The sequence below is a fragment of the Hydra viridissima genome, unplaced genomic scaffold (assembly GCF_058129835.1).
Source record: "Hydra viridissima isolate aposymbiotic clone 2 unplaced genomic scaffold, HvirCarnegie_v1 scaffold_10, whole genome shotgun sequence".
Taxonomy (NCBI): domain Eukaryota; kingdom Metazoa; phylum Cnidaria; class Hydrozoa; order Anthoathecata; family Hydridae; genus Hydra; species Hydra viridissima.
The window spans coordinates 1,531,074-1,545,297 of NW_028324309.1; the positions used below are offsets into that span (position 1 = coordinate 1,531,074).

The 14,224-nt window shown below is 29.7% G+C and overlaps 4 protein-coding genes across 4 annotated transcripts; 1 reads left to right on the forward strand and 3 right to left on the reverse strand.

The window, feature by feature from the left end:
• LOC149882554 (tubulin polymerization-promoting protein family member 2-like) lies at positions 1-1,351 on the forward strand. The gene is made up of 3 exons (XM_090065499.1): positions 1-317; positions 524-671; positions 822-1,351. The coding sequence occupies exons 1-3, from the start codon at positions 154-156 to the stop codon at positions 1,011-1,013; spliced, it is 504 nt and encodes a 167-aa protein (XP_089921625.1). The 5' UTR covers positions 1-153; the 3' UTR covers positions 1,014-1,351.
• Positions 1,352-4,243: 2,892 nt separating this feature from the next.
• On the reverse strand, positions 4,244-9,327 carry LOC145193459 (uncharacterized). The gene is made up of 12 exons (XM_090101301.1): positions 9,026-9,327; positions 7,833-8,099; positions 7,543-7,601; positions 7,221-7,467; positions 6,785-7,021; positions 6,535-6,693; positions 6,402-6,428; positions 5,977-6,243; positions 5,803-5,864; positions 5,419-5,665; positions 5,102-5,338; positions 4,244-5,006 (listed from the first exon to the last, which is right to left on the reverse strand). Exons 1-12 carry the CDS (start codon positions 9,300-9,302, stop codon positions 4,885-4,887), a joined length of 2,208 nt encoding a protein of 735 aa, XP_089957427.1. The 5' UTR covers positions 9,303-9,327; the 3' UTR covers positions 4,244-4,884.
• Positions 9,328-12,265: 2,938 nt separating this feature from the next.
• Positions 12,266-12,793, reverse strand: LOC149882555 (zinc finger BED domain-containing protein 5-like). The gene has a single exon (XM_090100044.1). The coding sequence runs from the start codon at positions 12,791-12,793 to the stop codon at positions 12,266-12,268; it is 528 nt and encodes a 175-aa protein (XP_089956170.1).
• A 128-nt stretch (positions 12,794-12,921) lies between these two features.
• On the reverse strand, positions 12,922-13,494 carry LOC149882556 (uncharacterized). Its single transcript, XM_090100045.1, has 2 exons — positions 13,284-13,494; positions 12,922-13,160 (listed from the first exon to the last, which is right to left on the reverse strand). Exons 1-2 carry the CDS (start codon positions 13,492-13,494, stop codon positions 12,922-12,924), a joined length of 450 nt encoding a protein of 149 aa, XP_089956171.1.
• Positions 13,495-14,224: the final 730 nt, after the last annotated feature.

Below are 14,224 nucleotides of genomic sequence, written 5' to 3' on the forward strand. Positions count from 1 at the left end.
ATGCTTTCATCTCATAACAATATGGAGACATAAAAAATTTAAATCAAATATCTTCTTAGCAACGCCACGCCTTTCGTTTTTTTTTTTTAAAGAAGATAAGGAGTTCGAAATTTAAGTTGCGACTAGAAGACGGATGTTTTTAAAACTAAGGAAATGGAAAACGCTTTTAAATCGTTTTGTGCATTCGGATCCAGAAAAGATGAGAATGTCGAATTGATGGATAACGCAAAATTTTCAAAGCTTGCCAGAGATTTGAAACTTTTAGACAAGAAACTTACTAGTACCGATGTTGATATCATTTTTAATAAAGTCAAAAGGTAACAGCTTGCAGTATGTAATATGTATATATATATATATATATATATATATATATATATATATATATATATATATATATATATATATATATATATATATATATATATTTATGTATATATGTATGTATGTATGTATGTATGTATGTATGTATGTATGTATGTATGTATGTATGTATGTATGTATGCATATACACATACACTTTTAGTAAAACAGAGCGGAAAATAACATATCACCAGTTTGAAGATGCAGTGAAGTTAATGGCAGATAAAAAATATCCTGGTGATGCAGATGGTTATAGCAAATTAAAAGAGCTTATTAACTCTGGGAATGGACCTGCTGCATCCCATACTACAGTAAGAAAATGTCAAGCTTAATTTGTAACTTCTTTCATATTTGTATTGTACTTTATTTATATATGTGTTAATACAAATATAAGACCTAAAAATAACCTGATTATTTGTGTGTATATAGAAAAATAGTTTGTTAAATAAATTAAACTTTAGAAACCTGCAAAATCTGATGCAGTTGATCGTCTCACAGACTCTTCTAAATATACTGGCAGTCACAAAGAAAGATTTGATGAATCTGGCAAAGGTAAAGGTTTGGATGGGCGGCGAGAGTTTGATGAGAAGGCCAGTGCTGGGTATGTCGGGGGATATAAAGAAATGAATACCTATGACCAAACTCACAAATAGTTGATGTCAATAATCTTGATATTAAAAACTTGATATTGATGTAATACTTTTAAGTAGTTTCAGATGAGAATTAACAATCATTTTTTAAGTAAATATAAATATTATACTTAAGGTAATAAACTAAATATATTGTATTCTGTTTTTTTAAATAAAATGACAAGCTTTTAGGTTTTAATTTCTGAAATATTTTGTTTTTAGTATCACAAATGCTTTCCATTTTAATGTGTTATATTTTATGTTTTGCTTGTTCATATTCACACAATTTTTCAAAGTTGACACTTAGAATTTTGATTAGCTGTATTATATCATTTTTTATTAAAACAACTGCCCTGGGTAAATTTTCTTAAAAATTATTAACCAACAATGCAGCCTTTACGTGTACCAAATTTTTCATTCTTTTTTTTTTTTCTTTTTTCTTTTGATGGCTATTTTCTATTTGTTATGCATGATTGATGTTGTCGCATAACATAAAATTAATTCGAGCCTAAAAAATTATTTCTTTCAATTATGATTACAGGTTATAGGTTCAAGAAAAAGCCTTTATCAACACTTTTACTTGATTCATGTGTCCATTATGTGTTCAAAGCCTTTGTATCTAATTTCTTTTTCTTAAAGTTACAATTTTCTACAGTATAAAAGACTTGTTAAACTTGTTAAAGCTGGTTTAAAAACTTGTAAAGCTGGTTTAAAAACTTGTAAAACTGGTTAAAAGTTGTTATGAGAGTGAAATGCAACTTATCTTTCAATTTGTTTCAATCTGTTGGATTTTTTCAGCCTTTTTTCCTGCTCTTTCAGAACTTTGACACTTTTCTGCTCTTTCTGTACTAGTAATAACTATTGCAGTATTTCGTTTTGTTATACTATAAGTTGAATGACATGAAACTTCAGTTGCCAGGACTATTAGTTATAATTGTTGGAAGATCTTTCATGGTTTTTGTGACACCTGCTGTTTTGTTTTAACCTTCCTTGGGTATTTATGTGAATTGAGTGGTACTGCCATTTATTTAATGATTGGTTGTGAAGCGTTTCGAGAGGTAAAAACACCAATGTTTTTGAAAATGAAACCCGACATGTGTTTCGTAGACCTGGATTTAATGTAATCAGTGCAATTGATCCGCAAACCGTTTCGATACTGTCCTTTAGCATTTATGATTAAACATCAGGCAATACTATGCTCGTTTTTGCGTTTTGACTTAAAACTAGCATTTTTACAAGCATTTCTATTTTATGTGCCGAGTATATACTAATGCCAAAATTAAAAAATTGTTTATAGACATGCTCATATAATACAGATCATGTCTTTTTATATCAATTGGACTCAGACATGCCCAAATTTAAACATCATGTCTATCGTATATCATGGCATTTAGTTTTTATTTATGTCACCTTTGACGTAAATAAATTTGGCACAAAACTGTCAATTCATTTGGTAATGAAATATCAATTTTTAAGTATTGCAAGTTTGAATTGACGCCGGCATGAGCATGAAAATGACATTTAATACATATTTAATAACTTTATAATTTTAAAAGCTAGTTGTAAGAAAAACTTTGAAGTAAAAAGACTTTTTTAAAATCTCAAAATGCCATCACCTGTTTGGAAGTACTTCAAAAGACTTGATGGTAAAAAAATATTTACTTTTAATGTCTGATTTGTAAAAAATATGATTTTGATTTTGTATCCGTTTGTCTTCGAACAGCTTAACAACAAAAAAAAAATCAATGTTTCTTTTGGAAAACTACGAAGTTGTTGGTCAATGAAACTTAATTATTTGAACTTTGAACTTTGAAACTTAATTATTTGAACTTTGAACTTTGAAACTTAATTATTTGAACTTTTTACTTGTATCCATTTGTCTTCGTCAGTTAAGTCCTTTTAAAGTATATAGGAAAGTCATTAGTAAAAGTCAACAATAATAAATCAGATGAGAGAAAAAGTATTTAAATATATATTTTTAACTTTTGTATGTAGAATTGTTCAGTTATGTAATTTGTATATCAAATATTGTACTGTGATGAACAATTTGTAATTTGTATTCTAATTTAATATGAATTGTTTGAAAATAAAAATTTGTGATGAAATTTGTGTGAGAATAAAAAATTTAATTTTATTATTATTTTGGTGCGCGAATTTTGATGTTTTAAAAAAATTGCAATAGTAATTAGTATATGACAAAACCAATTTAAGCATCCATGGTAATTGAAATAGACATATACATAGACAATAAAATCAATGCCGTGTTGTAATTGACATTAGCATGTTTATGACGTTATTCTTGCCATAAAACTTAACATCACGGTAAAAAATTTCACTGGTCAAGATTAAGACCAATGAAATTATGATGGTCAGAACTTGGAATCGTACCTTACCAAAAAAACAAACAAACAACTCCGACACCTTTAACGTTCAGTGGTCATAAATTACTATTATGTAGGGATTAACTGAGCTGTTCGGCGCGCAAATCGTTAACTGCGTTCTTTTTCTACGTTCAACGTTAGTTCATTCGATTAACTATAGTTTTTGAAAAATCTTTGCTGGTGTTAATATTTATTTTTCGAAAAAAGTGTCAAAGGAGTTGTGTATCGTCATAACGTTATACATTTATATTAACTTTTGTAAATAATAAAGGCTAATACCAGTAAATGACAACGAGCAGTTAACTCAACACATGTTGATTATCATATTGATAACTTATGATAATTTACGACTGCAGCAAATATTTATGACATCTCAAAACTCAACATCATCTAAGATTTGTCCCGTAAGTATAAATTTCTCATATCTCTTTAGTTCTCAGGTTTCTCATTGGGAGTAGCATTTTAATGTCTTACTTAGTTGGCAACGCTTTTTACTTTGAGCGGACTCTCCTTTTTGGAGAAGTGAGTTATGTAGAATTTTTACAATAAAAATAGGGAATGTTACATATTAGAATCTTGATAAGTTGAAATGATTTTAAATACACGCTATAAATTATATTGCAGATTATTTTCTCTCGTCGAAAGCGTGTAGAATCTGAGCAAGAATTCCTATAATGGAGAGTATCATTAAACTAACTTCAGCATAAGATCATTTAAAATTATAGATTTTTATTTGAAAACGCAAAAATTGTTGAGTTTCATTTTCATCCTCTTAATTACAGTCTAACTAACAAATCTTTATAGAACTTTTTATATGAAAAAAAATGATCTCGGTAAAAAATAGTTTTAACGTCATTAAATACGAAACAAATTTCAAAAAATCCCTTAATGAATCAATGAGAAGGAATTTCGAAGTAAAAGGGGGAAAAAACCCAAGATTAATTGAGCCCCCTTTTTTATAATATTCTACAGTACAGTAAAATCTCTAATTTATTACATCAAAAAGTTATTATCATACGAAAAATTAAGATTAAAAAAAAAAAAAATTAATACATGAATAACATACAATTAAATGCATTTTATATTGGTAAAAAATGAGGATTCCATGAGGTATAGAAATTATGTGCAACCGGATGAACTTTTCATTATCATGTCTTTTTTTTTTTTAACTTCCCCAGTCATTGTATATTTATTTTGTCAATGATTCAAAGTCTAGAAAAACAAAACTTGGGTCGGCTTTCTGGAGTTTTATATACCTGACAAAACATAAATGATATTTGTGGGAAAAACAAGCTTTTTAAAAATCACCTTTTCTAAATCAATCAACAGGAAAAATTAAAGTATGTTACGACAACACATTGATAACCATACATTTCTCTAAAAATTTTAAAACATAGTTAATTGTTCCATAAAGTAAACTGAGCCTAAGCTTCTCTTAATTAGTGACTTTTAGGTGATCATCGTAATCCAGCTACTTTTATCTGATCATCATTACAAAGTGGTTTTCTTTATCATTAACATGAAAACGGTTTCTTATCCAAGCCGACAGGATTTATTGTCCACTGAATGGCATCTTTAACAGATACAAAAAATACATCTGGAAGTAAGCGGACTTCATTCATAAATTTTATAAAACCTAAACAATAAGCAATGCAAACATTTTTAATCCATAGTGTGCAATCAAAAGATTGAACTTTAATATATAATAAAAGTATTCAAAAAAATATCCACCTTGTTTTCGGTAATTTTCTATAGGTTCATCAAACCAAAACGAATGAGCGAACATGGTGAAAGGTGTTTTTTTGTCATTGTAATGCAATAAAAAGTTTTTCTTAAATAAATTGTATACACTCTCAGAATCTTGGTCTACAAGATAAGGGTTACAATCATCAAACATTGCTCCTGCAGCACCAGCATCATTACACAACCAAGTGTTTAAAGGCATCTCCCAAAGACCAGGGTATGAGTCTAAATTTCAAGATTGCTTTTATAATATAATTAAGAACCAATCCAGAATTTTTATCAGCAGACTTAAATTAAAAACTTACTGTTGGGACAGTTTTTAAGCTGACAAGGTAATGTTGGTAAATAATCAAAAGTATAGGGCCACCACCTGACACCGATTGGGGTTGCAATGGAACTGTCGTAAAAAAAATTATTATCTGCTAATACTCTAAAAGTATTTTCAGTAGATGCTAAAAATGGATTTCGCCATCCAAAGATTTGAGCACTGGATTTTGTTTCTAAAGATGATTTTTGAGTAAGAATTTCGAATTCTAAATCTTCATATGATGGCTGGGAATAAAAAAAAAAAAATGTAACAAATTAAAAAAATGATATCATCATATCATAGATAACTCATTAGCAAACAATATATTATTAAACTAAATAGTTGTTAATTTTTAACAAACTATTGTAACTATTTTACTTACTCCATCTGACCACCATGAAATTGGATACTTGTGAGTAACTGAATGATCAGCAATTTCATGTCCTATTAAGGAATAAAACATATAGAGGTGCAAAAAAGAAAGAAAATAAACTGCTACTAAAAAGAAATGGATAAAGCAAGACAGCGACAAACAAATATAATTCATAAACATTACCTCTATCCTTAATTTCTTTTACTCTGGTGTAGTCAGTATTGTCTCCTGATACAAAATAACTTGTCTTAACTGGACATCCATTTGAGTTTTTAACTCCATCAAAAAGATCTTTATAAATTTGATGATTATTTGCATTGATTCCATCATCCATTGTAAACAGCAACATTTGTGGTGTATTACTGGGAATCAAACCACCAGGAGTATCAGAACTTGTACAACGACAATTAGGTGGTGTGCATAGAGATGGGTTACATGGCTCAGCAGGTTCTATTAACAAACCATAAAAATTAATTTCATTTTTTAAAGATCAAATTTGTTTTATTACACTCAATCATTTTTTCAAAAAGTTTTTGTAAATACAATTTTTATTTTTATTGTAAATAATTACTACTAAAATAAAATATGATTGATTTTCAGCAACTTACTGTACACTTTACGAACTTTAGGAATTGCTGTAACAAAAATAGTTTACAAATTTTAGACAAGTAATATTAGAAAAAAATCAAGAAAACTGAAAGAGTTTTTATAACACTTTTAAAAACCAAACATCTTAAATACCTGTTGATGTTGGCACATTTGGAAGAATTTGAACACTTGAGCAGGGAAATGCCCCTTTATCCAATCCAATCGGATTCCTTGTCCACTCAATTGCTTCACTTGCAGTTACAAAATAAACATCAGGAAGTTTCATCATATCATTGATGAACTTCATTAAACCTAACAAAGTATTTGTTTTAGAATCACTAACAGAATAATACTGTTGAATAAAAATAGAACCATTATATTTAACAGAAATAGAACCACTGACCTTTTTTTCGGTAGTCTTCCTTAGGCTCATCAAACCATAATGATGATCCAAACATGATAAAAGGTTGCTTACCACCATAATAACTCATATTAAAATTTTGCATTAGCAAATTATAAACACTATTTTCATCTCCATCAATAAGACTGCTGAGACACTGATCAAAGGTGATACAAGTCTGTCCTGTTGAACCATCTGACCACACATGCAGAGGAACCTCCCAAAGACCAGGATAAGACTCTAATCAATTTTTTTAAAAATGCTTTAAAATGTTTTTGTATTGCAAATAAGTTTGACCATATTCTATATTTCAGACATTATATATGCTGAAGTACTTGTTATATACATTATTTTAAATTTTTTTAAAAAGATATCAAATAACTTGAAATGAAAATCAAAACTTAAAATTTTTTATTCAAATTTTAATGTAAAATCATACTCTTTGGACAATTAGTCAGGTAACAAGGTGCACTTGGCAAGTAATCAAGAGTGTATGGCCACCATCTTTCTGTCAAACGTGTCACTAATGAACTATCATAAAGAAAGTTGTTTTCATACAGAATTTGATATGTTGTTTCAGTTGCTTCAAGAAACGGGGAACGCCATCCATAAACCGGAGCACCAGCTTTTGAATTAAGATTAACTTGCTGACCAAGAATTTCTTGTTCTAACTGTTGTCGATTAGCCTATGGGAAATTTTGAGGTTAAGTAAGTAGCTATAAAAATTAAAGTTTTAAAGCTTCTTATCAGAGCCCACTTACATTTCTCCACCAGGTATTTGGACTTTGATGTGTTACTGAATAATCACCGATCTCATGGCCTAAGAAAAGAATAAAGCTAAATTTAAAAGCAGTAAAAAAAATTTCATTCACCAAGCTTATTACATATCAAAACAGAAAATAACAAAGATGTCCTATACAGTACTTTATGACTAATTAACTGTGATTTATCTTAATTCTGGATTAATGTTTATAACAAGATGAACTTATTTATTAAACAATTTGTTCTTTTATCAATTTATAAATTTACTATTAATATACAAGTACCATACCAACTTTTGATCGCTCTTGCACCATAGTGTAATCAGTATATTCACCAGATACAAAAAATGTCATTTTGATAGGACAACCATTAACAGTTTTTGCTCCATCAGTAATACTTTTATAAATTTGATAATTATTCACATTTATGCCACCATCCATTGCAAATAAAATCATTTGCGGAGTGTTGCTGCTTGGCAAGGATCCTGGGGTGTTGGCTCCAGCACATCGACAAGTTGGTGGTATGCATAGTGAAGAATCACAATTTGTAGCATTAACTAAATTAAATTATTTACTATATATATGTATATATATATATATAATTCTTTATTCACATTTTTATATTTTATTAGCATAAATGATCAACTAACATAAATCAGTATATATAAAAATTACTTTATGATAGAAAAATAGTATAAGCAAAAGAAGCGCCAGTTTATTTTCAATTTTGCTTTTGCTAAACAAAAATTAATTATCATTTTCTATTAAAAAAAAAAACTTATGGAAATGTTTGTGCTATATTATTTGCAGTTTTATGGTAAATACTAAAAACACGAAAACTCTTTAAGTTTTTATATTTGTCCAACATGGTTATTGTTTTTTCATTAAAGTGATCAAAAAAGAAAAGGAATAATAAAAGTGTGAAACAGTGATAAAAACACGCATGATATGTAAATATTGAGGATTGTAAAATTTTAAATCTTAAATTTTTATTCACATTTGTAATACAAAGAAACTTAGTTATTCTAGCGCTTAGCAGAGTTTTATATACAGGATTGGGGAAGGGGGGGGGAGGGGGGGAGGAGCTCTCTTGTGAAAATGTGGAAGTGTTATTAAAACTTATTGGTTGCAAGTTTCAATAACGCTCGTCCCGTAAGGCAAAAATTACATATGCAACGTTCAGAGAGTTCCTAATAAACTGGTCTTGTATAATTCTTTTGTAAAATGTCATTTTTTTAATGCAAATGATACTCAAGCTAGCTTGTTACTTACGGCTTAGATTTAAAAGCGGATATTAAGTTAGATCAGATTAAAAACTAACATTGTCAAGAATATAGAAAAGGTTCATTGCAGAAGAACAGCTGTCAATATGTTGCTTTGTTAACTTTTTTTTCTTTTTTTGGAAGCTCTATTGATCATGACGCAGCTTACTTGGTGTTACTTGACAAATGCTAAAAATCGTTTATATAAAAAAATTATATACCGTAGGTTTTTGGAACTGATCTTGTTGTGGTTGTTGTTGTGGTTGGGGTTGTAATTCTGGTTGTGGTTGTGCTGGTTGTTAAAGACACAGTTTTAGCAGATGATGTTACAGGGACCAAACCACTTAGTAGGTCAGCATTTTTGAAACGATTTGCCTCTAAGTCGTCAACTTGGAATCCTAGGTTTCGTTGCTGAACGAACAACACGGTCATTCCTGCGTACAAGATGGCTATTGAAATACCAGCGAAGATCGCAAGCATAAACTTCGACGACTTCATTTTGTAAGAAACTATTTTTTTACCGCTACTTCAATAAATAAAAATTTAATTTTTTTTCTTGACGCTTCAAATAAATATTAATAAATTTTATATATTTTTTAAAATATGTTTTGTATCTTACTAACATACAAATATTATATCATATGAGAGTTTACATTATATAAATTTTATATATTACATATGCTGTGTATGTAATTGGAAAACAAACTATAGCAATTAGAATAAAAAAATTCATTTGAATAGCTTATTTCCTTAATGAAACTCTTTTTTAGCTCTTTAACATACGTAGATATAAAAATCTTTACTGCGTGCAACTTCAGTATATTCTTCTTTTGAAACAAGCTCTTCACAATAGACTAGCAAAAAAATTTTTTCCACATTAGACAAATTTCATTCTTCAGGTTTTATAACGATAGACACTAATAAAATGACGTGGAAATAATAATGACAACACGTCTGACTTCGATCAACGCCCACTTTAGTACATTTGAAAAAAAAGAACTAATTAGTTTTGAAATAATTTCATTTAAGTTTGCAATTTAACCTCTGCATTTTTACCATGTTGATACACATATTCACACTTGCGAATTCATAACGGATAGTGTGAACGCTGTTAAATTTGAAAATAAACTGCATTCCCAGACATTAATAAGGAAGTCTAACATTTTTATCAACAATTATGTAGTGAAGTCCAGCCTCGTTTCCAAGATTATTTATGTAATTTAGTTTTAAATCACAGACAAAATTAACTATATTACCTTTTATATAAATGAATTATGTTAAAAAAAGTATCATTTTATATTGAAATCTCAAGGTTAAAATAATAAGTTCTTAAATTTAAGCGTCCTTAATGAACAAGTAATGGAATGTGAATTAGCTGATAACATATTTCTAAATACTTTAAATTGTTAGATTTCATTTTCATTTTTCACTCCCTTTTTTTTCTTTTCACTTTAAATTCTTGGCCTATTTTTTCCTTTCTTCCTTTTCCACTAGGCCATGTTTAATGAGGTCTGTCATTATGAAGTAACCTTGAGAAACTAAAAACAATTTTAGTAAATTTATTTTATATTAGTAAAAGAATTTTTTTATTCATCAAGAAATTGAAAGGTTGTTGGATTGTGGAAAAGCATAGTTTGATAAAACCGTTGAGAGAGACAGAGGGGGTTCTGATTTTTGAAACATTTGAGTTATAATTTGTCATTTTTATATAACGTAGAGTTTATGTTAATATTTTAAAGGTTCCGTTTTTTAATCAAAAAAATTCAAAAACACACTTAAAAGTATATTTTATAAAAGTGTATTCTCTCCTGTTCAAACAGTGCACAGCTCTGGTTCCCCTCCTTCATTATAGCTTAGATAAATTAGAAGTTTACATAGGTGCCACATAAGTTCTTGCCGGACACTGTCTGGACTAACTACTTAAGTATGACGAAAGGCGATGTTTATTGTTTATGAGTCAGTTTCAGCTCTCCATGAACAATAAAAAAAACCTGCTTATAAGGATAAATCCATATTTAGCTGCCCCTGCAATGTGTGTTTAAGAAAATGAACTTAAATACAAAAAATCGCTTCATAAATGTATTTTATAATTGATTAGCTCTAAATCCTTTGTAAATCAAAAAAAAAATTATTATAATAGCTATGCTTAATTAGTGGAAAGCATCTAGTTCACTCATACTCATGGCCGCCGAGAGAAATTTCGGGCCCCGGGGAAGTTTTCTTAAGGGCCCCTCATTATGATCAATTACATACTCAGGACCAAAAAAAGTTTGCTCTGGTCATTGTAAATGAAAAATAAAAGTTAATTAAATCTTTTAAAAGTCAAAACTATTTAAATATTTTAAAAATTCCTTTAAAAAATTGTTTTTACACACGCGGGGCCCCGGGAATCTTCCCCGTCCACCCCACCCCCCTCTCGGCGGCCATGCTCATACTTAACTTATGTAACTTTGACGCTTAAATGATTAGGGTCTTTCTTGTAGATATTTTATATAATCAGCTGTAACGAGTAGCAAGTAGCGAGGAGTTTTACAGGCGCTCACATGTTATACATTCACATGTTATACCAGTGGTTCTTAACCTCTTTGAAATCGGGGAGCACTTTTGATCATGACAAAAATTTGGGGAGCACTGAAATCAAGGAGTAAAAAAAAAAAAAAACACACATACGTACAACTTATATTCAAAATAAAAGATTATAACATAACAGTTTAAAATGATAACATGACAAACAAATTGTTAATAGACATAAATTTATTAAGTAAAAAAATAACATTGAGCAAAATTTAATTCAGAAAAATAAAAAGATTTAATGTGAAACCTGAGCTTGACGGTTTTTACAAATTTCAGTGATATTAGGCCTAATTTTAGAAATAGCTACCCTCAATTCTTTATTTAAATTAGTAAGTGTTGCTCGTTTTTTAGTTTTTATGTTGGTGACTATCGAGAAACCGAGTTCACACAAATATGATGTTGAAAATTGCAACAAGATTTTAAGTGCCTTCATGGATATAGCTGAGTATTCTTCTTGCACGAAGATTCAAAATTCCTCAAGAACCATTTTGGAAAATTTCATTTTAAGTGTGCGATCCGATGATAGGTTGGTTAATTCTTCTTCTTCTTGGTATGACAACTTACTACTTGATGTATCAACCTTGGCAAAGGGATTACGTATCCAGTCATATGTTTCTACGTTTATTGATGGAAAATAAAATTCAATCTTTTCTTCTAATAAAGTTAAATGCTCCGTAACTGCTGAAATAATTTCGTCGCCAGTGTTATCATTAAGAGAAGGAAAGATATCTACTTTCTTCTTCTCCAACACACAATTTTTACAAAAAATAACTTTTTTCCGAAAGGCTGTCAATTTGTCGGTCGATGTTATAAAATTTTCTTTTCTTCCTTGAAGGCTGGAATTAACACAAATTAAATAATCAAAAGTATCAGCTAAATATGCCAAATTAGCACACCATGTCATTTTGAAGATATTCCACAAAATCATCCATATTTTCCTTTTGGAAAAAGGTCATTAATTCATCCTTCAGTTCTAAGAAACGACGTAACACTTTTCCTATGGATAACCATCTCAATTCAGTATGCAAAACCAAAGATTCGTACTTGGCTTCCATAGAGATGCAAAGATTTTTAAAGACGCGTATTTTCAAAGGTCTCGATTTTATGAAGTTTACCATATTTACAACTTTGTCTAGCACAGGTTTTAATGCTACTGGTAATGTTTTGGACACCAGAGATTCTCTATGCAAAAAACAAAGAGTAGATATAATATTGGCGTTTCTTTTCTTGGCGCGAGTCACAAACCCTTTTAATGAGCCTACCATTGATGGAGCACCGTCCATACAAATTCCCACACACCAGTCCCATGATATTTTGAATTGTTCAAAATAGGAAGAAATAGAATCAAAGGCATCTTGTCCTGTCGAACGCTCGGTAAGCTCAAGACAGCATAGAAATTGATTCACTATATTCATCAAGGTAACGAACGAACCCTAGTATATGAGCTTTTCCGCTTATGTCAGTGGACTCGTCAATTTGCAGAGCAAAATGCCGTTTGGAAAGCTTATCGGCAACTGTTTTCTCGATATCATCCGACATATTTTTAACTCCATTTTTTTTTTGTATCATTTGAACGAGGAATTTTCATTATTTCCTTTGTTGCTTCATCGCCAAACATAATTTTAACCATTTCACAACATGCAGGTATAATTAAAGACTCTGCTATAGTATGTGGTTTTAACTGAACAGCAATCATTTCAGCAACCTTATATGACGCCAACTGTACCTTATCGGAAATTTTCACAGTTTTTTCAAAATATTTTACTTGTTTAGCTTGTGTATCTAACAATCATTTGAAATAATCTTTAGTTTTTGTAGCTAGGTAGGCGTGATTTGTTGAAAAGTGACGTTTCAACTTGTTAGGAACCATTGCGCTGTTGGATAATTTTTCTCCACATACAATACAATGTGGAATGTGATATTCGTACGTAAATCCAAAGCTTAAATATTCTTCATAATACTGTCGATTAATTTTTTTTCTTTTAATCCTATCGTTTGTATCAGACACATTATGTGCAGCAAGAGCATTACTACCGCTTCCACTTGTACTCGGTCCATTTTTAGTATTTTGTTCTTCCGAATCATTCGCATTTCGTTTGATAAGAAATTTGTCCATTATGGGCTATTATTGTAAAAACCAAAACTGATTTGGGAACTAATACAGGGCTTATTTTAATTTTTTATTAAGTCCCGGACAAAATGTCAGATTAAATTTAAATTTGATCGGACAATGTCCGATCAAATTTTTAAGATGTTTGTAGCAAATCTTTTATTTTAATTACATAGCTCGGTTTATATTACAGCTGTTAAAACGTGTAACGTTTAACAGCGTTTTCAAACTAATTTTTTATTATTAATTTAAATAAATATTTCATTATTTATTTAATACTATTATTTTTTCATAATTTGTAATATTATTATTTTTTCATAATAAGTGGGTGAACATTTAATTTTGAGTTTCATAATTTCACGGAGCACTTGCAACTACCTCGCGGAGCACCATTGCTCCGCGGAGCACCGGTTAAGAACCACTGTGTTATACTCTGACTTCAATAAGTACACAGCTAATTTATATTTAAAAGTTTCCCCAAGCCCCCTCCTACTGCTCTTTTTCCAGTCTTCAATTTCTACTATTGCGTTTTTTTTTTTTCAAAATCTACTTCTGTGTTTTGATATTATGCGTAGTATGACAAGAATTAATTTGTAAAACATCTGAGATAAGAAACGAAAACTAAAAGTAAACTGTCAATCTACTAAAATTACAAACTTAGATAAGTCAAACGTAACCATACTAGGCGTAGTGTGACAAGAAATACTTTGTAAAACATCTGAACCAGGGAAAATAC

Excerpts from the sequence above, each read along its gene's own strand:
- LOC149882554 (XM_090065499.1), top strand. The coding sequence starts at position 154 with ATGGAAAACGCTTTTAAATCGTTTTGTGCATTCGGATCCAGAAAAGAT. Across the intron at positions 318-523 it reads ATTTTTAATAAAGTCAAAAG|TAAAACAGAGCGGAAAATAA; the intron begins GTAACAGCTTGC and ends ATACACTTTTAG. Across the intron at positions 672-821 it reads CTGCTGCATCCCATACTACA|AAACCTGCAAAATCTGATGC; the intron begins GTAAGAAAATGT and ends ATTAAACTTTAG.
- LOC145193459 (XM_090101301.1), bottom strand. The coding sequence starts at position 9,302 with ATGAAGTCGTCGAAGTTTATGCTTGCGATCTTCGCTGGTATTTCAATA. Across the intron at positions 7,602-7,832 it reads GCAAGAGCGATCAAAAGTTG|GCCATGAGATCGGTGATTAT; the intron begins GTATGGTACTTG and ends TTCTTTTCTTAG. Across the intron at positions 5,007-5,101 it reads AGAAAATTACCGAAAACAAG|GTTTTATAAAATTTATGAAT; the intron begins GTGGATATTTTT and ends CTTATTGTTTAG.
- LOC149882555 (XM_090100044.1), bottom strand. The coding sequence starts at position 12,793 with ATGAATATAGTGAATCAATTTCTATGCTGTCTTGAGCTTACCGAGCGT.
- LOC149882556 (XM_090100045.1), bottom strand. The coding sequence starts at position 13,494 with ATGGACAAATTTCTTATCAAACGAAATGCGAATGATTCGGAAGAACAA. Across the intron at positions 13,161-13,283 it reads CGAATATCACATTCCACATT|ATACACAAGCTAAACAAGTA; the intron begins GTATTGTATGTG and ends AATGATTGTTAG.